Here is a 26387-nt window from a genome sequence, read left to right on the forward strand (position 1 = left end):
TTTTCAGTGTCAAATATGTCAGTGCATCACTAGTTCCAATTTAGGGGTACGTTTGCCAAAAGCATCTCTAGACAACTATACTTGCAAGTTCTATCATTATTAACATTAACCCGAAACCACAGTTTTAACGAACATTTGCAAACAGCCTCACGCATTTGTGTGGTTGTATACAGTTCTCGACCTGTGGTTAGAAGCAGTTTCTTTATAGTATGACATGTGGAAAGACATAGATCATGCTCTTGAGCACAATAAGCAAGCTAACAGTACATGCAGTACATTCCATATCCTTAATTCCCTTTAAATACACTGTATATACATTTCAATCTATATAATTTAGCTTTATACAACAATGCAATGCGCTCAATGTTCAATTACCAGTGTGACACATGAACTGTATGAATGAAGCAATATCATCTTTTTTCTCATTGTTTGATTGGTCAAAAGTTAAGACAATGCCATTTTTAATTCCAAAATGATTAGTGGACTTGCCAGCATAGTGAGTCATTTGACAACATTACACATTTCATTCTGTTTCACATAATTTCAACATACATTAAAGGCTGTATGTGATACGCTAGTATTTTATTCCATCCGAGTCCATCCTGTGTGTATGAAGCCAAACTGATGAACTGATAAACGGAGGGGAACGTCTTTGTAAACTGCGCTATGTGGGTTTTACGATCTGACACTAGAGCAGCGCAGTTTTTTTAGGGTGGGAGGCTGATTATACGAAATACAGCACTTTTACTGTCAGCAGTTTTAAAACAGTCCTCAACATGTGTCGAGTTAAGACGTATAATGCATCCCCCCCAGTTTTACAGCTTGAATGTCAAATAAATCTGTATAAGCACATTTGCCTAAATAAAGAAAGCAATTAAATTGAAAGGAGACCTTTTATAAATACTAATGTCCTGTTTAAGTGAGCTTGCTAGTACAGTAGCTCAAAGTGCTTTTGGCATCTTGGCAGACTGGAAATGTAATGTTTAATTCATTCGAGTACTGCCTGAAAAGCTGCCCGTTTGCTGAATCGCCATATTCCACTGCTCCGTTTGCTCTGCGCTCTTACAGTGTGAGAGAAAGCCGTTTGTGTGTTGTTCCTGAAAGCTGAGATACTGTACGTGTGTGAGTGGAAAGGTGGAACATGGCTCGATATCATGCATCTTGATATACGCTAATGTTTTTGTTGGCCGTTCTCCACAAAGTGTTAAATCTTATGTTTGTGTGTGTGTATGGCCACATCACTGCTAAATCCCTGCATTAACCAGTCACTCATCCTCTCCTCTCTGCTCTTTTCTGCAGATCCCGAGTCCCAGAGGAAACGCACCGTTCAGAATGTCCTCGACCTCCGGCAGAACCTGGAAGATACCATGACCAGCTTACGGGGGTCGCAGCTCAGCCACAGGTACAGGAGGTCACACGCCAAGCCATTCACTGCTTGAATTGGTGATGGACTGTTTTGTTTTTGGTTAATTGTATTCTAGTAAATCACAAAAATCAGGTTTTAAAACTAAAATAAGGGTTGCCAACATGTAAAAAAATAAGACAATATAGTATATATTGTAATATAATATAACTTGTATTGTAATAATTATAAGCTTATCGGTATTGGCCAGAATTTGCTCATCTTAATGTAAATGCATTCTTTAAAAAAAAGTCATTTGTATATGTCATATGCAAATGTGGTTCAGAGGAATTTTACATGTGACCAAGTCCAAACACCACCAAAGTCAGTCAGCAGTCGTGGAATGGAGCAGCAGATGTTTCTCTGTCCTTCTCACATCAGCACCTCCCCCTGTTGTTTCCTGCTTTTCAAGGTCCACAAACACACATGCAAAAAACCACAGCAAAAGGATGGATTAGCCTCTCACCAGAAAGCCACAACTGCTAGACCTCACACAGTATGTTGTGTTAGTGTATTGATATCAGAGCTACTGGCAATGTTTGTGCTAGAGGGTTGTTTAAAGAAGCCATAAGCACTCCTTCAACCAGAGGAAGTCTGATGCAATGCTCAAGGAAGCTGTTAAGGGTGCGCTATTCTAAACCAAGATTTCAGCCCTGCAAACTAAACACATTATATATTGTGTAACAGCTGTCAGAGCCATGGCTTAGTGGAGGACACAGGTGCTCTGACGCATTGAGCCGTGGTGCTCATAAACGGGTGATGTGAATTCAAATCCAGTTCCAGTCTTCTGACAGACTTTAACAGATGAACTGTATGAGATCCATAAGCGTAGTGTATCTCAGCACTCTATCTTTCACTTAGGCTGAATGTGTCTGGGTGATTTTAGGACTGCCTCCTAGTATAAAATTACTCTGCCTCAGCAGCTGTAAAGTCATTCTATTAAAACCTTAATGTAATTAGGCTGATTTAATGCACATAAACACTAATGCCCCTGTAGAGAGAAAGTCTGTAATGTGCTGAGCCCAAACTCTATAATAGACACTTTTCTGCTTTGTGTGGCCTTGCAGTGCTTTATGATGCATAACAATGGCTACTTTCTTGATTTGTCATATTTTCTCTTCCTCTGATTGAAGTGTTCACAGAAGGGCCTGTCGAAGGATAAAAGGAACGATAATCACTGTCATTTAGCCGTCATTATTATTCAACAAAAAAAGTCAGGCAAACTGAAGCGCCTGGCATTTTCAAAGGATAATTCACATTCACATCAATGGAATGAAATCCAGTGTCTTCATTTTTGGGGACATTTTCCTCAGCTCTTTGTTGAAAATGTCTGCAGAAATATGCGATAACCGCAAGTGTGCAGTGCATTGTGGGTATTAATGGAATGCTTTGAGTTGTTCTGTGTCGGTTGAATTCCTCTAGATCAAACGGTAGCATGTGTGTAGCGTGAACAGTTGAGCATGGCGCTACATATGTGTCATGGGTTTGATTCCCAGGGGTTTCCACACTCTGTTAAAAAATTAAAAATACATTTTGAATGCAAAGTAGGCCACTGCATAAAAGCATCTGCCAAAAACATCAATTTCAATGCCAATTATGATTTTATACCCTAGAATTAAGCATAGCCTTAGCCTTAACCCAAAGGTAGTTTGGCGGCTTGCCCAAGACTAACCAGAAGTTTGCAATATTAGTCAAATATATGTAGTGGTCCACTGATAAATCACTAAAGCTGATATATCGTCCGATTTATATTTATCAGCATTGACCGATACATTTTCCTGTTTGGCTGAGAAGTACGGTGACCGGGACATGATCGGTTCACTTAGTTTTGTCGTGGCCACAACATATAAACTTGTGGGAACGTGATATTAAGTCATGGGAACGTCATAATATCTAGTGGGCACGAGATCGTACAGTATGTTGAGGGAACGACATCCGTTTCTCGTGGCCACGACTTAATATGTTGAGGGAACAGCATCCGTTTCTCGAGGCTACCAGTTTTATAACATGTGGGAACCAAATCTTCACACGCGATACGGGCTCCTCCTTTTACCCCGGTCATAATTTACTTTATTTGTTCATTTAAGTTTCTCATCATTTGTTTTTGTTTATTGCCTTAAACGGGACTTTATTCGTGACACGAGTATTTCATTCAAGCCAGCAAATTTCCGACATAAAAGCCCATTCAACTTAAGAATGCGCTTCAGGTGTCTTTCACTTACGTACCCATGTCTGAGACCTCACTATATCTTTATATGACATTCCTAATTCAAAGTAAAATGTTATTTCATCAGTCATCTCCATCTCCGACTGCTGTATATGGTTACGGTATTGACCGGTGTGGTACCCTCAACATAACTCGTGGCCACGAGAAATAGATGTTGCTCTCTCAAAATATGAAGTCGTGGCCACGAGAAAAATATATCGTTCCCTCAACATATGATCTCGAAGCCACGACATGATGTCGTTACCTCAACAAAATGATCTCGTGGCCACGATTTATTATCACGTTCCCACGACTTAATATCACGTTCCCACGAGTTTATATGTTGTGGCCACGACAAAACTAAGTGAATCGAACATGTCCCCTCCTGGTCACCGTAGAGAAGTGTTGAAAGTGGGACTTTTGTTTTGAAAGTGCTGAGAATGCCAGTGCCTAATTGCTAATGCAGGAATTCCTGTTCTCCGACTTTATTAGTTTACTGTCTTTGTTGAAAAGTTCTGTCAAATAAATTATTTTATAGAAATGTTAAACAAAGACAGTAAACAATATACGAAAAAAATAAATAAATAGTTATAGAAAGGCCAACGCTAAAATACTATATCTCATATACTGTCGGCATTCAAAAAAATACACATTTTAATAAGTCTTTGAATATCTAATAAATATTTATTTCCACAAACATTGCAAACTTTAGTGAATCCAGCAGTTACTGTACGTTCACACCGCCGCCGACTTGAACTTCCAAAGTTACCGGAGTAACATTCACAAAGTTAACATTCACCCAAAGGAATTATGCTACATAACTAAAAGTTTGAGAGTGATCCCATCTTGAAAAAAAGATGATTTAGACACATTTACAGCTCCAACAACCCATATTTTTGTACTACAGAATTAGCCTAGTTGAAATGATGTTCTGTGGTAATTGACAGCGTGCCATAGATGAACTTGTTTTGAACCAGAAACATTCCATTAAATCTGAGAGAACTTTATCCCATTGCTTTGTATACTTTGAAAGTTGAGCTCAGGAACAGCGGGAAATAATCTCCATCCATCCGCTGGGCTTAAAAGAATTAAAACCAAACCTGGACACCTGGAAACTAAATAAGAGCATTAAAATCATTGCGGGGCAGGCACACACAACTCAAGAGGATATGAGTTTATCCAGATGAGGGCTTTAGTGAGGATGGGGATGGGTGGGTGTGGAATCGGCAGAAGGTCAGCCAGTTCCTCCAGCTGCCCAAACTGTGACCTACTATTTCAATATCAGAAAAAAAAAGGCACCCAAGAGGTCAGTGTGTGTGTGTGTGTGTGTGTGTGATTGACTTCCTGTAGAAATCTTAAGCGGCGTGTACATCAGCCATGAAGGAAATTACACATCCTCAGACGTGTTTTACCTTTAAATTCTCCTGTGTCCCCACATATGATGGATCACTTACCAGAGACTACATAGACACACATCCACAAAATGTGTAAGACTGAGATGAGTCTTGCGATGTGTTGATGAAACGGGTGTGCTTGATAAGCTGACAGTTATATCTGGTATGACGAATGAGTTTGCCTGCACTCTCAGAAATGTCTCTGTGGAATTAAAGAGGTTTTCTCACATTTTATTCCAGGCTGGAAACCTGTCTAGCCAGGGTCCAAAATTAGCTTTTTTGGCACACCTGCCAGTGGTGGGTGAATTGAGAAAACGAGTCACGACAGATACTTTTAATACTTTTGGTACAGTATGTCACTTCTTGCATCACTTATATTGACAAGGATTGGAGTTTTATAAAATTCTAAGTTTTGAAATTACATGTTTGGCTAAAAAACATTTAGTCAGACATACTAGTCTAGCAGTGAATGAATGCAACATTAGGCCATTGATGTCTTAGCCTAATGTCAAAATTAGGAATTTTTTCAAAGTCTTCAAAGGTGTGGTCACATTTACCTGTGTTTGGCCAATTTTAATGGACGAAAGCCAGTCATTACAATCCATACTATTGGGGATATAGTGTGAGGGCAAAAGATTTTCCCACATATTTATCAGAAAATGTCTTGGTTTGAAAGTTAAATCTGTGTGAGCTGTGCTTCGTTTATAGCTACACTATTGACAATAGACAATGGACCTTTTTTGAGTATTCCTCAAAATTTATAAAAACAGTGTAATGCAAACTCGGAATACTATAGAAGATTGTTTCCGCCACAAAATAAAACATTTTAAAAGATAATTGCGACTTTTTATCTCACAATGGCGAGTTTACATCTCGCAATTCTGACCTTATTTCTCAAAATTGCGAGATATAAAGTCAGAATTGCGTGAAATAAAGTCGCAATTGCGTGTTATAAAGTCAGAATTGCGAGATATAAAGTCAGAATTGCGTGAAATAAAGTCGCAATTGCGTGTTATAAAGTCAGAATTGCGAGATATAAAGACTTTTTTTCTCGCAATTGCGACTTTATATCACGCAATTCTGACTTTATAACACGCAATTGCGAGTTTATATCTCGCAATTCTGACATCTTTTCTCAGAATTGTGAGATATAAACTCACAATTGTGAGATATAAAGTCCAATTCTAAGGAAAAAAAGACAGACTTTTTTTTTTTTTTTTTTTTTTTACCTCAGAATAGTTTATATCTCACAATTCTGACTTTATAACACGCATTTGCGACTTTATATCGTGCAATTCTGACTTTACATCTCCCAATTGCGACTTTATTTCTCAGAATTGCGACTTTATATCTCGCAATTGCGACTATATCTTGCAATTGCGACTTTATTTATCACAATTCTGACTTCATGATCTCGCAATTCTGAGAAAAAAAGTCAGAATTGTGAGATAAAAAGTCTAAATTATTATTATTTATTTATTATTCAGTGGCGGAAACAAGCTTCCATAGAATACTACGCAAACCTGCAATAATTAAATATCTCAAATAACAAAAACATACTTTGTGTATTTAATCTCATTTTAACCAATGGCTTTAGTGCTGACCTTCAATGATCCGATTAAACCATACTAATAAGCAAAAAAAGGTAAACATCACATTTTGTTGCATTTATTGATGAAGGAAGAATGTTAAACTCTCTTCCTCTGCGATCCAGAATGGCAGCACAGCTGAAAGTTTTGTTTGAGCTGCGCCCTCTACTGTACAGGCGTGAATTTACATTTCCTCCAGCTTTATTTATTTCACTTTTGGTGTGAAAGGGCCTTTACATGTTTTTGTTATTTAAAAACAAACAAGAAATCCCAGCCCAGGAGAGATGTAATGCATTACTTTCCATAAAAGTAATTACTTTTTTTGGGAGTAACGCATTCCTTTTGAATGTAATTTTCCCCAACACTGGTCAAGCGCTATGCTTATGTTTAGTTCCCTTTCAAGGGAACTCGCGTTGCGTCGAGTTTGACGCTATGGGAACGCTTTGCGTGATGACGTCTTGAAGCACATGTAAAATCAGTCCAATGGTGTAGCGGGACGTCAGAGGCGGGTGACGTCACGTACCAGGAAGCTATAAAAGCCGGCCTGAAGCAGGAAACAACAGCTTTCTGAGTCTTCAGTAGCGCTCTGTGTTGAAATCTGTCTGTCTTATTTGGTGTTGTCTGATATATATATATTATTCAGTATGGCGAGCAAGCAGCAGTTTAGAGTGTGTGTCCATCCCTGCCCGCGTTATTTAACGGGAGGTGACACACACACTCTTTGTGTTGTTTGTTTGGGAGAGGAGCATGCCCAGTCAGCACTCGAGGGTGGTGACTGTGAGCATTGCTGTGCGCTTCCTTTGCGTACGCTCCGATCCCGCTTGGCTCGGTTCAATCCCGACCACGTTCCCCAGGGCTTTGGTCCCGCCGCTGCCGAGGCACGGCGTCGATCTCAGACCTGGGGTTCGCAGATGGATCTATCAGTGGATGTTGAGACGGGCTCTGCCTTATCTCAGCCTCCTTCTGATAGATCCAGTGCCTCTCATCAGGGTGTGGAAGCACGCGCTGCGGTTACTTCCCCCCCGATAGAGGCACCAGTACTGCAACTATCCAGCTCTGAGGAGTTGGATGTTGTAAGTATTGATGCTGAGTCTGAGGATTCGCCACCTCAGTCTCATGCTTTTGAAGAACTGCTCGATGTGATCACGAGAGCAGTTGACAGATTGTCTATTGAGTGGCCAGAGGATAGGCAGGACGTTCGTTCAAAAAGCAAACTCGACGAACGCTTCCTGCCATCTCGTGCTCAGCCCCAGCGTAGGAGCCTGCCGTTTTTCCCCGATCTCCACACCGAGGTGTCGAGATCGTGGGGGAGACCAGTCTCTCACAGAGTGTACACACCACACACCTCTCTATATTCATCTATTTCTCAATATAAAGAGCATGGTTATGGGGGGATGCCGAAGGTGGAAGAGACGCTCGCGGGCTATCTCTCTCCAGCAACGGCATCTTCCCTGAAGGCTCCTACACTTCCCTCAAAGCCAGTAAAATTAACATCTTCCCTGATCAATAAATCGTATGCAGCCGCTGGTCAAGCTGCAGCGTGTCTGCATACGATGTCTATTTTACAAGCCTATCAGGCAGAATTATTGGGGGATTTAGAGGAGGGCGGGGGAATCGGTCCCGACACTGTGGCTGAACTGCGCAGAGCCACGGATGTTTCTCTCAGAGCCACCAAGGAGACCGCTAAATCTATCGGGCGGTCTATGGCAGCCCTGGTGGCTACTGAGAGGCATCTGTGGCTCAACCTGAGCGATATTAAGGACAAAGAAAAACATGTTCTGTTAGACGCTCCGGTTTCCACTGCCGGGTTATTTGGGGATGCAGTAAATATTGCGGTTGCAAAATCACAAGAAGCCGCTAAACAAGCAGCTGCTCTCCAAAAGCTTCTCCCCCGCCGTTCTTTCTATGAGGCTGCTGAGCGGGAGCAGCCTCACTCCTCTAAAAAGGGTGCTGAGCATCGTGCCACTCAGAAGCAGAGCGTGTCCTCCCGTGCTCCCCCACAAAAATCTCGGGGACACGGAGGGCGCGCTCAAACCCAGCAGTCTTCGAGGGGTAGAACGGATCTGCGGACCGTTATTACCGCCAAGAAGGCTGCTGGGAAGAAATCCTGACGTCCGAGGGCTCAGGATTAATGAGGGTAGTCCCCCCCGAAGCAGAGCGGTTAACACCTCTTTTTACGGTGCCCGTCTCTCTTCGGTACCCTCAGGGGACCGTTCTGCCAACCCTGCCGCCATCGGTGTTACAGGGCGCAGCGGTCTCCGGCGAGCACATATCTCAAGGACCACCCGGAAACGTAGTGGCCTCGGGATGCCCGCCCCCTCCGAGGAGGGTGTTAGAGCAGTCTGTTCGGTCGCTCCCTGCCGGTGCGCCGTTACAGGGCGTCGAATTGACTGCTCAACAACAACAAAATCCAGAAACCAGTCTCGAGAGGCTGGTACCTCTAGTAGAATCTTTGACAGCGTGGAAGCTACTGTCAAATGTTTCTCGTTGGGTCCTGCAGACCGTGGAAAAAGGGTATCTGATTCAGTTCGGGAAACGCCCACCTCGGTTTATGGGGGTTCTGCCCACTGTGGTGGCCCCCGAGCAGGTTCTGGTTATGGAACAGGAAGTAAACACTCTGTTAGAGAAAGGGGCCATAGAATATGTACCTCCCTCCGACAGGGAAACCGGGTTTTACAGCCGGTACTTCATAGTTCCAAAAAAGGACGGGGGATTGCGTCCCATTTTGGATCTTCGAGTTCTGAACGAGTCAGTCATGCAGCTCAAGTTCAAAATGTTGACATTGAGACAGATCGTGCCACAGATCAGGTCCGAGGACTGGTTTGTCACGATAGATCTCAAGGACGCATATTTCCATGTTTCCATCCGTCCTTGTCATTGGAAGTTCCTGAGGTTTGCTTTCGGGGGCAAAGCATACCAATATCGTGTTCTTCCATTCGGCCTAGCTTTATCACCCCGCACTTTCACCAAATGCATGGATGCAGCTCTGGCGCCTCTGCGCCTTCAGGGGATTCGCATCTTGAACTACATCGACGATTGGTTGATTTTAGCTCAGTCGCATCAGTTGGCGGTTCAACATCGAGATGTTGTTCTCGCCCACATGAAAGAGCTGGGGTTACGGCTGAACGCCAAGAAGAGTGTGCTTTCTCCACTCCAGAGAACCACTTTCCTAGGCGTGGTTTGGGACTCAGTGTCGATGCAGGCGCGCCTGTCACCGCCACGTATAGAGTCCATCCTTGCAGCTGTGAAAAGTGTAAAGCTAGGCCAGCTACTCACTGTCAAACAGTTCCAGAGACTGTTGGGTCTCATGGCAGCAGCTTCCAACGTGATACCTTTTGGACTGCTGCACATGAGGCCCCTGCAGTGGTGGCTCAGGACCAGGGGGTTTTCCCCGAGGGGCAACCCATTTCGCACAATCAAGGTCACGCGGCGATGCCTACGTGCCTTGGTTATGTGGAAGAAACCTTGGTTCCTGTCCCAGGGCCCAGTGTTGGGAGCTTCTTGTCGTCGCAGACTGCTAACGACGGATGCTTCCCTCACGGGTTGGGGAGCGATCCTGGAGGGTCGCTCAGCTCAAGGTCTGTGGGAAGACCATCATCGTTCCTGGCATATCAATCGCCTAGAGATGTTAGCTGTCTTCCGGGCTCTGAGGAGCTTTGTCACAGACCTCAGGGGACACCATGTGTTAGTGCATACGGACAACACGTCGGTAGTCGCCTACATCAACCACCAAGGGGGTTTGCGCTCGCGCCCATTATCAAATCTGGCACGCCATATCCTCTTGTGGTCCCAGGGGAAGTTGCTGTCACTCAGAGCAGCCTACATCCCCGGGGTTCAGAATATAGGAGCAGACACTCTGTCGAGGCAGGGGCCGAGGCCCGGGGAATGGAGGCTCCACCCCGAGGTGGTGGAGCTGATATGGAGGGAGTACGGCCAAGCACAAGTGGATTTGTTTGCGTCTCGAGAGACGTCTCACTGTCCACTTTGGTTCTCCCTCACGCATCCAGCTCCTCTGGGACTGGATGCTATGGTTCAGACGTGGCCGAGGCTACGTCTGTACGCCTTTCCCCCAGTTGCTCTGCTCCCGGGAGTTCTGGAGAGAGTTCGCAGGGACCGGGTTTGCCTGCTTCTAATAGCCCCGCGTTGGCCGGGCAGAGTATGGTTTCCCGATCTGGTCTCCCTCCTCGACGGGCATCCTCTGGAGTTACCCGTCAGGAGAGACCTTCTGTCCCAGGCAGGGGGCTCAATATTTCACCCCCGCCCAGAACTGTGGAACCTGTGGGCTTGGCCTCTGAGGGGGCCCAGCTCATAGAGTCAGGTCTCTCAACTGAGGTTGTTGAGACCATTCTACAGTCCAGAGCTCCCTCCACGAGGAAACTTTATGCCCTGAAGTGGAGAGTATTCACTTCTTGGTGTAGTGACCGTCGGTTGGACCCAGTCCACTGCCCAATTGGTACAGTGCTGGAGTTCCTGCAGGACCGGTTCACTGCAGGTCTGACCCCGTCCACTTTAAAGGTCTATGTGGCGGCCATAGGTGCTTACCACATTCCTTTGGGTGGAATGTCTGTGGGGAAGGACCCTCTGGTATCTCGTTTCCTTCGTGGCACTTGGAGGCTGAGGCCTGCAGTCCGCTCTAGGGTGCCGCCATGGGACTTGTCCATTGCTCTACAAGGCCTGTCCCTGGCCCCCTTTGAGCCCATTGAGGAGGTTTCGGAAAAGTTTCTGACTTTGAAAGCTATTTTCCTTCTTGCCATTTCTTCTCTTAAGAGAATTGGGGATATTCAAGCATTGTCGGTTGCTCCGTCCTGCTTAGAGTTTGCTCCGGGTATGGTGAAAGCTTTTCTCCATCCCAGACCGGGTTATGTCCCCAAGGTCCCCACTAATGTGGCCAGACCTATTATTCTGCAGGCCTTCTGTCCTCCTCCCTTCCAGAATGCGGACCAGGAGGCTAATAATTTGCTTTGCCCAGTTCGGGCGTTAGACGCCTACGTCCACAGAGCTGCCCTGTGGCGCAGAAGTGATCAGTTGTTTGTTTGCTTTGGCTCCCCTAACAAGGGAGGGCCGGTGTCTAAGCAAAGAATGAGCAAGTGGGTGGTCGAGGCTATCTCACTTGCTTATGAGGCGGCTGGGCAGCCTTCTCCTTTGGCTGTCCGGTCGCACTCTACAAGGAGTATGGCGGCCTCTAAGGCCCTTATTTCAGGAGTTTCACTACAGGATGTCTGTGATGCGGCAGGCTGGTCCTCACCGCACACTTTCGTCAGGTTTTACTCTTTGGATCTAGACTCTGCTCCAGGGTCTCATGTTTTGTCATCCTAGTGCTGCTCTTCATGATTTCACACAGGACAGACATTTGTAGCTATGGAGGCGTTGGTATAGACGTTCCCATAGCGTCAAACTCGACGCAACGCGAGTTCCCTTGAAAGGGAACGCTCCGGTTACGACTGTAACCTCGGTTCCCTGAAGAGGGAACGAGCGTTGCGTCACCTTGCCATATCTCCTTCATGCCTGTCAGCACGACTTCAGACCTTACTAAGCTGTTGTTTCCTGCTTCAGGCCGGCTTTTATAGCTTCCTGGTACGTGACGTCACCCGCCTCTGACGTCCCGCTACACCATTGGACTGATTTTACATGTGCTTCAAGACGTCATCACGCAAAGCGTTCCCATAGCGTCAAACTCGACGCAACGCTCGTTCCCTCTTCAGGGAACCGAGGTTACAGTCGTAACCGGAGCGAAAATAAAGATGTAACCACCTTGTCTTGTTGTTGTCTTTCAGCTGTATTGAGAGCAGCATGTGCTACGACAGTGATGAGACTAACGCCCGCAGCTTGTCCAACCGCTCCTCTCCTCTCTCCTGGCGCCATGGCCAGTCCAGCCCTCGTCTGCAAGCGGGTGACGCCCCCTCCTCCGGGGTCACGGCCCACTCCATGCCCACCCGAGCGTCCACACAGATCAGCCAACTGCAGCGCATCCAGCTCATCCAGGGCCTGGACGCCGCAGACGATGACCTGGCTGACCTCAAGTCTGCTTACCTCATCGACAGCAACCTGACGGGCAAAATCCAACCAGAAGATGATGATGGTGATGATGATGATGATGACGTCGATGATGATGATGATGACCTAGCCAATGGGTGAGTGTTTGTCCCTTTTTTACTGCTTGCTGATATCACAGAAATATATATATAAAAAATGTATAGATTATTATTTCAATGTTCATAAATTATTACAAATATTTTTTATTTAATTTGTACAATACAAAATACAAAGTTTGGGGTCAATATGATTTAAACAAATAAATAAATTAATACTTATATTCGGGAAATACACATTAAACTGATCAAAAATGACAGAAAATACATTTATAATGTTACAAAAGAATTATATTTCAACTTTCTATTCATCAAAGAATCCTGAAAAAAAAGGTATCATGGTTTCCACAGACATATGAAGCTGTTTTTAACATTGATAATAATAAGAAACGTTTCTTGAGCATCAAATCGTCATGTTAGAATGAAGGATCATGTGACACTGAAGACTGGAGTAATGATGCTGAAAATTCAGCTTTGATCACAGGAATAAATTACATTTTATAATGTTTTCAAATGAAAACAGTTATTTCAAATTGTAATAATATTTACACAATATACTGTAATAATATTATGGTTTTACTGTATTTTTGATCAAATAAATGTAGTCTTGGTGAGTATAAGATATTTCTTTCAACATTAAAACATATTACCATCCCCAAACTTTTGAAAGTAGTATTTTTTTATGATTTATTTAACATTTTAAGATAGATAGATAGATAGATAGATAGATAGATAGATAGATAGATAGATAGATAGATAGATAGATAGAAATTGTAATCATTTTATATTAATGGTGTACTTATAATATAAATAGTGTCTAATAAAAGCTACACAATTATAAAGATGATAAATGTTTAACAAAGGTCTTCTTAGCAATGATTAAGGGCTATTACTCTCATACGAGCCACATTTTGAACGATTTCGTTGGCTGATTTATTGTCAGCCTGAGGCCCCGCAAAGAGCAATCATGTCACAATCAGATGAGGGTCTCTTCTGGAGACATATGTGCCGTCTTCAGGTCCCCATCAGAGCTGGCTGTGTCCCCCGGGGGTCCGCTTGCAGAGCCGGCTCTCGTTTTTCAGTATCATGACACCTGATGTTGCTGAACGCAGCAGTCCTTCTGCAAGCTGAAGCTGTGTGTAGGAGACTGCTCATTGTTGGAGATGCAGTGTTGAATGCGTATGTGTGTGTGTGTGTGTGTGTGTGTGTGTGTGTGTGTGTGTGTGTGTTTAAGTGTGAACACAAAACTAGGAAATTACAGAGGAAATGAGATGTGTTTGCTTAAGCTGTCAGCCAAACTTTGATGTTGCCCTCTCTTAACCTACACAGTTGGTTTAGCCTGATGGGGAAACGCCGTCAACTGCCACTGAGCCACTGCGAAGCGAGAACGTTCATGATCCAGAACACACATATCTGAAAGTACTTCACCTTGAGTTTGACACCAGATCAAATAAGTATTCTGCTTCAGCTGATCACAATCTAAAATAACACTCATGAAATCACTTATGTTTCCATCCACAGTTGCGAATTTTTGTTCCAAACAAAATTGGAATATCGCGTAAAACACTTGCGAATAAAGCACTGTTTCCATCCAGTGAGTTGAAGAGAACAAAATCGCCACTTCCAAATAAACTGGCGAAGTTGCTGCAGTAGGAGAAGCCACTATATATAATAATTTTCATATATAAAATATATCACCACTCAGAGCGCACAGACGAAACTCAATAAACATGGTAAAGTTGCTTTCTGAGGCGTATGCTGCTGTTTGGGAACCCATTTCAGAATGACCGTAACATTTCAAAGTCGCAAAGTCGCACATCAAAAAATGTATTCGGTGAATGTTTTTCCATCGTAGGTTATGCCAGCCCGTTCTCATCCCAAGGCGTCATATACTGACGCTTTTGACAAGCTCTGTGCGTCTCATATTGACGCTAAAGGGTGCCATGTGCGTTCGATGTAGACGAAATGTCAAAAGCGTCAGTATATGACGCCCTAGGATGAGAATGCGTTGGTTATGCGCATGTTTTCTTATCAGATAAAAAAATGTATCTCATTTGAGCGCATACGTATTTAATGCACATTTTTCAGAATTTCTGCGCATCTTGCCGTTTCAATCCAGCGTTTTTTATGCGATATCCAAAAATGCGCATAAAAATTGCTGAATGGAAACATATAGCTAATGAGTCTTCATCCGTTTTTCCAGCAGAAATGCGCAGTGATACGATACAACAGCCAATCAGAACACATTTGATAATAGCTTGTGTAATTTTAAGGATTCTGGACATTTCCTCTTTGCGCATTTCCTCTTTCCTCCAACACAATGCAGAAATGCACACCAACAGTAGGGCTGGGTAAAAAATTGATTGTCTGATTATTCTTCATTTTAATGATCTTGATGTTATTTCTTAATATCCCAAATATGATATTTTGCATTATTCCTGTTGTCTGTGGCTGTCAGTTGTATAGTCTGTATTGAATGTGAAAACATAGCGACAAAATATACTGGGCTGCGGCTGGTTAGTTCTGATTTACAGGAGGAGATTATGTCCCACTTGGTTAGAAAATGCTGTATGATTCAGTGACATGAAGCAAATGTCTTCTTTCTTGTCCTAGACAAAGCTTAAATGAGATTTACTTTCCTGAATAAGGTTAATGTTACAGTATTTTTGTGCATTTTCCCTCATTTGTTAGTCCCAGATGTTCGACAGCCAGTCTGATCTACTCTAGAGGTTTATATTTGTCTTTGTCTGGTTTGTCCTCTCCTTGCTTGACTAGTTTTGGATGACCAGCTGATTTGTATTAGTTTGTGCACCGCTGTCCCACTGGGAGGCGTGCTGAGATCTGGGCTGAGTTGCCAAGGTGACTGAGTGCACAGACAGGCCATGAATGTTATCAGCTCATTACAGCACACACAGCAAGCTGAACACCACATTAACACTTACTGGACCAAACTACATCCTGGTGTGTGCCATCATTTGACCTCACATGATTAATGCAAAATTACATTTATGTCATTTTATTAGGTCTTCAAAATGTGATTTTTCCATTTGATTATGGATCACTGTCGCTGTCGGGCAGAAACCTTGTGTCTCCATATTTTTAAATTTTTATTTCTTTTTCATAAATCATTACTATTGGTCAGCCTTCGCGTCTTTCTGTGGGTTTTGCAAAAACGTAGGCAATAAAAAGTATTAAAATAAGCTTGTGACTAAACCTTGTAACTCAATTGGATCCTCAAACTCCGCCCGCCTTGTTCGTGAATGAAGTGCCGCACGCAGTTGAAGCGTCTCTGCTTGTTTGCAATGCAAGGGTAAGTAAACAACTGGTTTACAAGTACAGCATTTTTATTACTCAAGAAACACTATATATACACTGCCTAGCCCAAAAAAAAAGAAAAAAAAAAAGGATTTAAATAGGCAAATACTTGGATACTCTATGACTGGATCATTATTGCTGTGATTATTATTGCTGTGATTATAGTTCTAGCATGTTATATGTTTGGCAGTTCTTCTAACCCTAACTGATGGAGTGTGTAGCTTTTCATTTCTTAAACAACCATGTAGGAAGACACATCATGGATCATATTCCAGGATGACAATGTCAAAATTCATCAGGCTCAAATTGTGAAAGAATGTTGGAAGGGAACATACAGAATCATTTTCACAGTCCAGACCTTAAATTCATTGAATGTCTTTGGGATGTGCTGGAGGATACTTTACAGAGTGCTGGACTCTTGCATTGTCAATACAAGATCTTGACCAAAAAATGATGCACCTCTTGATGGAAATAAGTGTTGTGATGTTACTTTTTATCAAGATGAGCATAAATGTATATACATATATATATATATGTGTATGACCTGATACATATGATGAAATGTAAAAACTGATTGACCGCATGGCTACAGTAAACTTTATAACCTGTTAGTTGCTGAAAGCGTTATGTGATGCCTCAGATGCGGCTGGTCTACTGATGGACAAAACACGAATGTCCAAATTTCTCAGAAATTTGCTGGTCAAAAACCTTGTAACTCCATTTGAAGCTTGATTTTGTTAATATGTTAATAATTAGGGATGCACGATATATTGGCCAATATATCGGTATCGGCCGATATATGTTCATTACAAATCATTATCATCGTTATCGGCCCGATAGGAAAATTTGGCCGATATATTAAAGCCGATAAATAATGGATTATTTCCTTCTGTTGAGACACTTCAGATGCGCATTGTTTGCCATGATGGTTTTGAACTGCTTGAAATATGATTGGATTCATTTAAAAAAAAGGTGTGCTTGTGAGTAATGAAGAAACTTTTGTTTTTGTAATCAGGCTGTCAAAAATTAGATAAAAATTTGGATTGACATTTATCGGCCAATATATTGGTTATCGGCTTTCAAATATAAAGAATTATCGGTTATCGGTATCTGCAAAAAAATTAATATCGGTGCATCCCTGTTAATAATATAATGACACATGCAAGTGTCTTACTATATATAAAGTCATACTGTATCAACTTTCACAACACAGTGTTTAATCATGCACTGTAAACCCTAACACTCAGAATAATTAATTGGTTTGAGTAGGACAAACTTAAATTAAAATAATCAGTTCAGTCAAATTAACTTTTATGAGTATTTAGCACTTTTTTTCTTTCAAGTTCTCGGAACTGATATATTTTAAGTAAACTGAACTGTTTCATTGTTTTGAGTTTTATGAAATTATTTATTTTAATTTAGAAACTGTGCTGGGATTTCTATTTCTCAGCATGCTTTGCCCATGGCACTCGAAAGGGAGAGTAAATGCTGAAATTAAGTGTAATATAATTTTTTTGTGCAAGATTAATGTTAAGTGGGAGATTGAGTAGTGATTAATGTTTTGTTATGCTAATTTAGAAGAATTTTTGTTAATGTTGATTTTAGGAGAGTTACCGTCATGATGACAAGTGGTGCATGCGGCTTGGTTTGAGAGCATGCCAATGCTTTAAATTGCAGCATTCTTACAGCAACTGTTAAACTATGCTATTGTTAGCATGTTAGCATCTATTGAACTAGTTTGTTATAACCAGCTAAGTTTATAATAACATACATTTTCACATTGAGGTTACATGCAATTTTTAAGTTAAATGTATGGATTAATGGACTCAAACATTTCATGTTAAGAACAAGTAAAATGTATGAGTAGGTTACAAAAATAAAAATCTGCAAGTTCTGCTTACTTAAACTTTGAATACTTGAAATTTATTATTTGAGGCAACTGATTGCCTTAAATGTATTGAGTTTTGCCAGCTTATTCGGGTTTACAGTGTTTAAAAAAAAACAAAAAACAGTTTTCTTGAAAAGTAGAGTTTTTTCGATACAAGATTTCCTCCCAACAGCGACATTATTAGACATAAATACTTATATAATAAACAGCCTGTTTATACTTTTGAATGCCTTACTTTGAGTTATGTAAATTAAATGCAGCCACTCAAAATTAAACACTAACATCTGAATATACATGCTGAGAAAGCAGTGCAGCACATGTAGCTTAAATTGTGACGTTTCTCTAAGCTGTGCAGGAGCTCGTTATCTAAACCCCTTCTGATAGCTCCTCCCCAGGTGTGTGTGTTGCCTTGGAAACAGAGTGATTTTTGATAGTTCTGTTTCATATAATCTTCCTTTATTCGTCTTCTGTCGGCTCAGCATATTACTGTAATGAGATGAATGCAGTGGATGATGGCCATTAGGATTAATGAACATGAAGTTGGCAAAAGTGATGTTCTGAGTGGTTGTTAGTGCGTTACTATTTTGAAAATAACTAAATGTTGAAATGTTGATAATATAATGACACATGAAAGTGTCTGATCATATATAAAGCCACAATATAAACTTTATATATATATATATATATTTCCATTTCCTGAAATGTAGCGGTTTTGGACATACACAGTTTCCGCCCGGCAGCGATATCCTACAAACAGAGACTTCAATTCATGAACATTTCCCCGGTTTATTATTAGATCCTAAAATTTACATCCATTGGACCAAGTTGTCCACAAAACAGCAATTTGATTATCCTATTTGCAATGTAATTAGACCCCCAAATATGCAGGGGGTATGGATAGCCATCTGACATCGACCTGTCAGTCACAGTGTCACAGTGAAAGAGCTTTAATAAAAGTGTTGTGTTCTGAAATCTAGTGAGTTCCCTATACCTAGACAACATTTTAAGCCACATATATTTTAGTGACTCTATGCACGCTTTCTGCCAGGCTAAATCCCCCATTCAGTTATCAGGAGAGTTTAAGCTGGGATGTGTAGGCTGTGCTGCAACACGCAAATTTAAACTATCATTTAAAGGAAATGTATGTTTTTAAAGGGGAAGTGCATCTCCTTAGTCTTACTATGGAGTTACCTCCATTTACTTACTGTTTACCTCCATTTACTTACTATGGAGTTGGATGATTTTGGAGTTACTTATGTAATATACAATTTATCATCATGCAAAAAAAAAAAAAAAAAAAAACAGAAAGCAGTTTTTGCGTCAGGTTGGTAATGTTGTAATGCTCAATATAATGGTAGAATTGTGTCTACATGACCTGATGTGACATCCACCAATCAGAGAGGTTCCCGAATCTCAGCAGGTTTTTTGATTGGATTAAATGAATGGAGAATATGTTGTGTTTTTCCGTGGGGGTTCGGCGCCTATGCTGACGGATTTTTCTGACGGTGTATTTTTCCCAATTCCGATTGGTTTTTATGTTTTATGCAATAATATATATAAATCACATTGTTAGCTTAGCAGCATGCTAACATCAAACTAAATGACGAATTAAATCAATTGTGAGTTTTCATATTTCATATTATATACAGTCACTATTTGTGTGGCATACAGAGTTGCGGCCTACTGTATGTAGTATGTTCCAAATCAATCATTTATGAAGCTCCCTTTCAGGAGGCGGGTCACTAGGTTTTGGAGCTGAGAGGTGTCACAGAGAGATTTGTGACCCTTATAAGATGTTGTTTATATTGGGTTCCTGTTACATGGTGCTCAATAGCCTCATAGTGGCCTGGAACGACAGCGTCCCACATACGCTGGACAGGGGTCATAACTCTACCACCCCTAGACCTCTACACGGGCTCCAGTGTGTGTCCATGACAAAGGACTGCACACATAAGCGTTCCTTTCAGATAGAGACCCGAGAGTTCATGCTAAACTAACCCCAGGCGTTTGGGGGACATAAAGTTTGGGGTCATTTTCATTTCATTACTTCATTACAAAACATGAGCTGTTCAGGCAGATAATATCAAATATGGCTGCAGCTATGATTTAGGCGCGTATGATGTGTCGTGGGGGGACGTGTTTTAGATATCCAGCAGGGGGTCCCTCATATGTGTCCATGCTCACTGAAGCAGGCCAGGGAATTCTGGCGCCACCGTGTGCAGCTCTCGCCTGTTGCTATAGCAACTCCGACCCACAAAGCCTTCGTCAGAGGCGTGTGTTGGTTTTGAACTAGACAAAGACAGCTTGTAGGAGAGAGTGTGGGTGTGTGTGTGTGTATTTAGGTCAGTGGTTTTAAGTGGGAACAGCCATTGTTGTGACAAACATATCAAGGGCCCTTGTTTCAATTAACTCAAATTTTCAGTAAATGAACGCTGTTCACTATTAAGTTAATGGATCAAAACAGCATCTTGGTAATGGACATGCAGTGGTTTTTCAATTACTTCCAAAGAGCTGCACGATTAATCGTTAATTCAAACACCTACACAATTTATTTCTAAATGACAAAGATTCTCCTGTGTCTCCTGTGACACGTCGGAGCTCCCGCCATCTTGGAGCAGTCAGAATCAATGATGTCGCAACATTACGCAGCTTCTTATTGTGAATCCGCTGAAATTTGATTTCCAGAAGAAATGGGATAACCTTTCACAGTTGAGACTGTTCTAATTTGTGTTTACTCAATATTACAGCTTTTGGTACTTTCCAATGTTTTTACTTTTACTCTAGTAACTTTTTAATGTTGTGCTAGCTGATGGCTTCATTGTAAAAAGTGAATAGTTGGATCAACTTTAAAAAATTACTTCAATTGGTAACACCTAAAGAAATTAAGTTTTCTCAACTTAAATTATCACGTTTTATCGTGAAAAACGTGATAATTTAAGTTGAGAAAACTTAATTTCTTTAGGTGTTACCAATTGAAGTAATTTTTTTAAGTTGATCCAACTGTTCACTTTTTACAGTGTTCATCTTGTTGTATTGTGTTAGTTTAGTAAAAAAAAAATCATCTGCTGAAGTCTATTTCATATATATTTATACATGCGTCTAACTACGGTTGCAGATGCTCAGTCAACTTGCTCTCGAATGTTCACGGACCGGATTTGACCATTCCAATATGGCGGACTATAGCGGCCCATAGAAGCAGCCACTAATTATGAATCTATATATAGATATATCTATGCTTAAACCAATCAATGTGGCAAATTCGCATGAAACTTGAACCGGTTGCAAAATCTGAATGGGGAAATTTTTCTCTCTCACATGAAATTCCAGATCTCGTGGGTTCCTATTCAAATGGCTGGATTTTGTCTGTTAAAATTCGCCAAACAATAGCAAATGTGACTGCGCCTTTAATGGCCATTCACACCAATAACAGCAACAATAGCTGTGAAAAATATATATTTCAAGGTAAAACAAAGACTATGGAGTTCATTTTACTGCAAATTTTCTTTAGTTCAATGTTTCTAGTTATTTGTGAAATGTACCAGTAATTTCTGAATGAAAATTGTTTCAAAGAAAATGCTACACTTTTTTTTTTTTTTTGTCAGTTTCAGTTTTTCAGTATAAAAAGTTTTAATAATTTTTCTAACTCTATGAGAAAAGTGAAGTCCACACCACATCTATAACAATAACAGCACAGATAAATTATATTGTTGAAATCACTTTCAGAACAGTTTTTCCCCCAGCTGATGAACGATAAAAACATTGACAGCCAATCAGAATCCATCCTGCATTTAAAGCGGCAGTGTGCGCTTATAATAAAAACAGCGTTATCGTCTGTTGATGTGAATGCTAATGTGGTCTGAACGTGCCTTAACAGTGGTACTTTTTGTAAGGGACAAAAGGGCTAGATTATTTTGAGGTTCAGAACAAAAACAAGTCTTCATGGAAAAATATTTCATATTTATGTGAAATTCCATATTAATGAAGCAAAATGTGTGCTTCATTAATGTTAATTTTGACATTTTGATGACAGCCCAACACATAGCCGTCCAATAGCTTTAGCTTTAGCTGGCTCATCTCCATGGTTACCATGACAAAGCTTCCTGCCCAGCAGGAAATCAATCTATTCTGGACTAAGCTTCCCCTCAGGGCAAAAAACGAACATCCTATCCTATTGAATAGAGTTTTACATTGAAACGGATGTTCTTTTTTTATTTTATGTTTGAGTCATAAGGTTAAGTATTGAATGTATTTTAGGTAAAAGCAGATACGCTCATGTGTGTGTCCAATTTAAAGGGCCCGTTCACCCAAAAATTTTCACTTATGATGTACTCACTCTTATGTCGTTCCCATATAACTTACTTTCTTATGTAATATGTTAAGTCCATGTGGCAAAACATTCTGGTAATTTTTCTCAAGTTATCAAACATTTAATTGAAAAATGTAAATTTTGGAGCACTTCCATCCCAAAGGATCAGGTGACTGATTCCCAGAGGAGGAACTCTCTCTTAAACTCTTTAAGAGCTTCATTAGACATGAGTTCCGCCTCCTGACAATCTTGTGCCGACTACCTGCACAATATCAGTAATGCTAAATGATTTATGACGTGCCACATGCTGATCACAAAAAGGCCCAGAGTCTTGAGCATGTGCAGTGACCTGTATTCAACTAGATCACATTCACTGAAGCCTTTTTTTTTTTTTTCTCCTTATGTTCAGTAACGTAAAGGAAATCACATGGATTGTAACCGTACCGTAGGTGAGGCTAGAGCCAGGTGAAACTGAACAAGCCTTGGCTGGAAACTTCATCTTGCAGAAAAATCACTGCGATCAGGGAGGTAAAAATATCCCACGATCCCCGCAGTGTGGTCATCCATCATGTCTGAAGTTTTAGGGCGTAATTGAGAGATTTGGTTGCTGAAAGGAGGATGACTAATGTGTTTTAGGATGAGACACAGAATGTCTCTATCTGTTTCTTTCCTCTCTCTTTGCCTTTTTCCTTCTCTCTCTCTCAGACGGATAGAGTCGACATTTGCCCCTCGGGGTTGATCATTTATATTTTACATCATGTATAATACATATCACACCACCCCCGTTCATTCACTCTCTGTTATCTTTGTCTCTGTACTGTACAGGCTTATGAGGATGAACAGAAGAATTGGTTCCTTATGTTTACAATGTATTAATATTGACATCTAGAATCTAATGCTACTCAATTCTAATTCAGGATTTAAAGTGGAATTTAAAAAGCATTCTCAATTAATTTGTGAATGGTGCACAAAACAAGTTTTGTAACTCTCATGGCTTACAAATTTTGGAAATATGCAAGGAATAATTGATGACGGGCCATTTAATTATTAGACCCAAGGTGTGCATTATTTTCTAATAATTCAACAGCCTGGAGTCAATTATTCAGCTTATACTACAGTTACCACACCTCAAGACATTGTTCAGATGTCGTAATTCAAGACATTTGTCAGTTTTTTGTCCTTAAAACGCTCTTGTGCATGACTAATTTCTTACGCATCTCATCCCAAGCCTCCGTTGCTAATTCCAGAACGTAATTTTAGAGCTAGAAACGGAGGCTGGAGCCACTGACAGCAGACTAATGCAGTTATTAATGGTGTTAAGTGTGTGTGAATTACCTGAGTCTGTGCATCTCTCAACTGTGTTCGGCAGCAGCGTCTCTACTAATAGCGACACTGTAAGTTTATCTGCTTCAAGAACAACGGCGTTATTACCCTGTTAGTGAGAAATTGCATGCAGCTTTTAAGTTGTTAAACTATTTTAAAGATAAAATCTTCAGAGAACCGCTGACAACATGTTTCTGTGCGAGTGTGTGTCCGTACTATATGTGTGTGCGTTTGTGTGTGCATTTGAGCGGGAGAAAGAGAGAATGTGCTTTCCGTACATGATAAAACGTGGCAAAAACCATGGATATAGTTTGTTGTTTTTATCCTAATGTTTACTATATTTATTTGCTTGGACAGTGTTGTTGTGGGTTTTGGTTATTTTGTTGTTGTCGGCTGTAAAGACCTGCCTGGATCTACTTTAGCCGTGCGTTTCCCTGAAAATAATTGCACACCTTAGAACATTCGTCAACCAATCAGATTCGAGCATTCAACAGCCCCTGTAGTATAAGTGCTTAATATTCTGCTCTTTAACTCTGTGAAAATTGCATAATGATGGCAGATATGGTTATCAAATGAAATGAATAATTATGGGGTCATTACAGCAACTGATTATATTAAGCACGGAGTGTCATGTCATAATGTAAAACATTCTGACTGGTTGATTCTCATTCATTGCGAATGTTAGAAACACTCGTAAAATATGACTTATTTATTGACTATTACGTTTGCTCAGATTGCAGGTTTTCCTAACCAGATGTGATGTATTAAACTTTGATTCAGGACAAACTAGCAGTCAGTGGCTTGTTTTGTATTTCTGTGGCATTGTGCTGTGTAGCCCCGCCCACAATGACATTTGATTGGTCCAAAACCTGGCGCCGCAAAAGTAAACATTTAACATCAAATATGTTCTGATTTGCTGTAATTGTGTCTTTTTGCACAACATTGTTCTGACAGACAAAAGAACTTGCCACTGTAAACTTGTATCATTCATGTTGTATAGTATGTATACAGTATCTTAATCAACTTTATATTTAGTACCAGATCTCACAAAGTCCAACTCAAACTTTGATGTTCTTCAGCCAACCGCATGTGCTGCTCATTTTTCTGCCGTATTAGTTGTCAAGACATAATCCTAAATTTCCTGTTTCCCTTTCCCTCCTCCTGAGTGGTCATGTAGTCACCAGACAGGCTTTCACACAAACAGACAGTCAGCCATACCTCATACAGGACGTCCTGTGCAGCAGGTAGAAACCCAAGATCCCACTGGGGTCAAAAGTCACGGAGGCACATAGGCTGTGAGTTGCCGTGGTGTCCTGAAACGATTGTTATTAGTCAGTTAGGGGGTCTCTGATCCGTAAGGAGACCCACGGAGAAGAGAAGGCTGTAAAAAGGAAAAGATACGGCTGAAAAGGAAAGCAAATATGCGTCAGAGACCCCCTAGCCAACTCGTCCCTCTGAATCATCATTCAAACGCTACATGCTACTTTGCAACACCATCAATCCCAGCACTTACAGAGACTGAAGCCCCTTTCCACTATAACAGGCTTTGTACTATAGTGTTGAATAAATCATGACCGCTTGACTCACAAAAGTACTGGAATTACATAGTAGTGAGCAAGTGTTAGTCAACGTTAAACTTGAGTCTAGTTTAGATCTGTCATTAATTCACTCTGGTGTTTTTGGTCATATGCTCCTAAAAGCTGACAAAATGAAATATTAGTATTGTTTCCTTTTGAGAAAACGGACCAAAATCATTGATCTTGCAGTCAGATACTGATCTAGCAACCATTATCAGTTATAAATCTATAGCCACCATTTCACCGGGTCTTTAAAGGGCATAAATCTGCAAGAAAAATATTTCGAAGCCCTGAATTGTGTTGAATTGCTCAGTGATGTTTCCAGTGACAAAATCTCAGCCCACTCTCAAATCACATCCAGTCAGATCATATTTGATGTTTTATGTTTCACATATTTAATGTTTAACATTGTATTTTTGTGATCAACTTTTTTTTCTCTTTTGTATTCTTTGGGAAAAGTACAGCATAACTCATCATCATCATCAAAACAACAACAACCATAACAATAATACAAGAAAGAGAAATATAGTAATAATAACACCAGAAATGACACATCAATAAAGTCTAGCAGCAGCTAACTTTAAAGAGCACATCTAAATAAAGATCTTTCCATTTGTGGAAACACAAAGAAGTGTAAATCCATAAAAAAAACAAAAACAAAAAAAAAGTGACAAACCATGAAGCCATGGGATGTTTTTAAGAGACAATTCAACATGATCTCATGAGAAAACGCTTTCTCATCATATTATGATTCATGTAATTTGCATGAAAACATACTATTTTTGGCCCAAAACCTAACCGTCAGTGTGCCGTAAGCAGATCGTATGAAAACACATGAATGAGATGGTGCAAATTCAATTAGTCACCAATTCAGCAAAATGTAAAATTTTTACAAATTGCCATGTTTGTAGCTGAACAAAAGAAACTACATTTATAATAAGAGGCATCAATTATGCTCTGTGATTAAACTGTAGATTTGAGTTGTGTGATGTTTATTTATTGGTGTGTAGATAGATTTGTTGTTTATTTCTAGATAATTGCATCACCAAATTACATCTGGTTAGATTTGTAATAATATATATATATCTATCTATCTATCTATATATATATATATATATATATATATATATATATATATATATATATATATATATATATATATACCATATACCTATATATATATATATATATATATATACAATATATATATTTTACCATTTATTTACCATATATATATATATATATTATAAAAAATTATATATAATTCATATAATCCCAGTAAGACAAACAATCGAGCC

General features: G+C 40.5%; 1 protein-coding gene across 1 annotated transcript in view; it reads left to right on the plus strand.

The window, feature by feature from the left end:
• The window catches only part of nav1a (neuron navigator 1a), a 143285-nt gene that overhangs the window by 39992 nt on the left and 76906 nt on the right, over positions 1–26387 (plus strand). Inside the window, 2 exon segments of the mRNA XM_084097952.1 lie at positions 1300–1402; positions 12366–12722. Of these exon segments, the coding sequence (XP_083954078.1) occupies positions 1300–1402; positions 12366–12722 (460 nt within the window).

Source organism: Abramis brama (genome assembly GCF_963993115.1).
Source record: "Abramis brama genome assembly, chromosome: 22".
Classification (NCBI taxonomy): Eukaryota; Metazoa; Chordata; class Actinopteri; order Cypriniformes; family Leuciscidae; genus Abramis; species Abramis brama.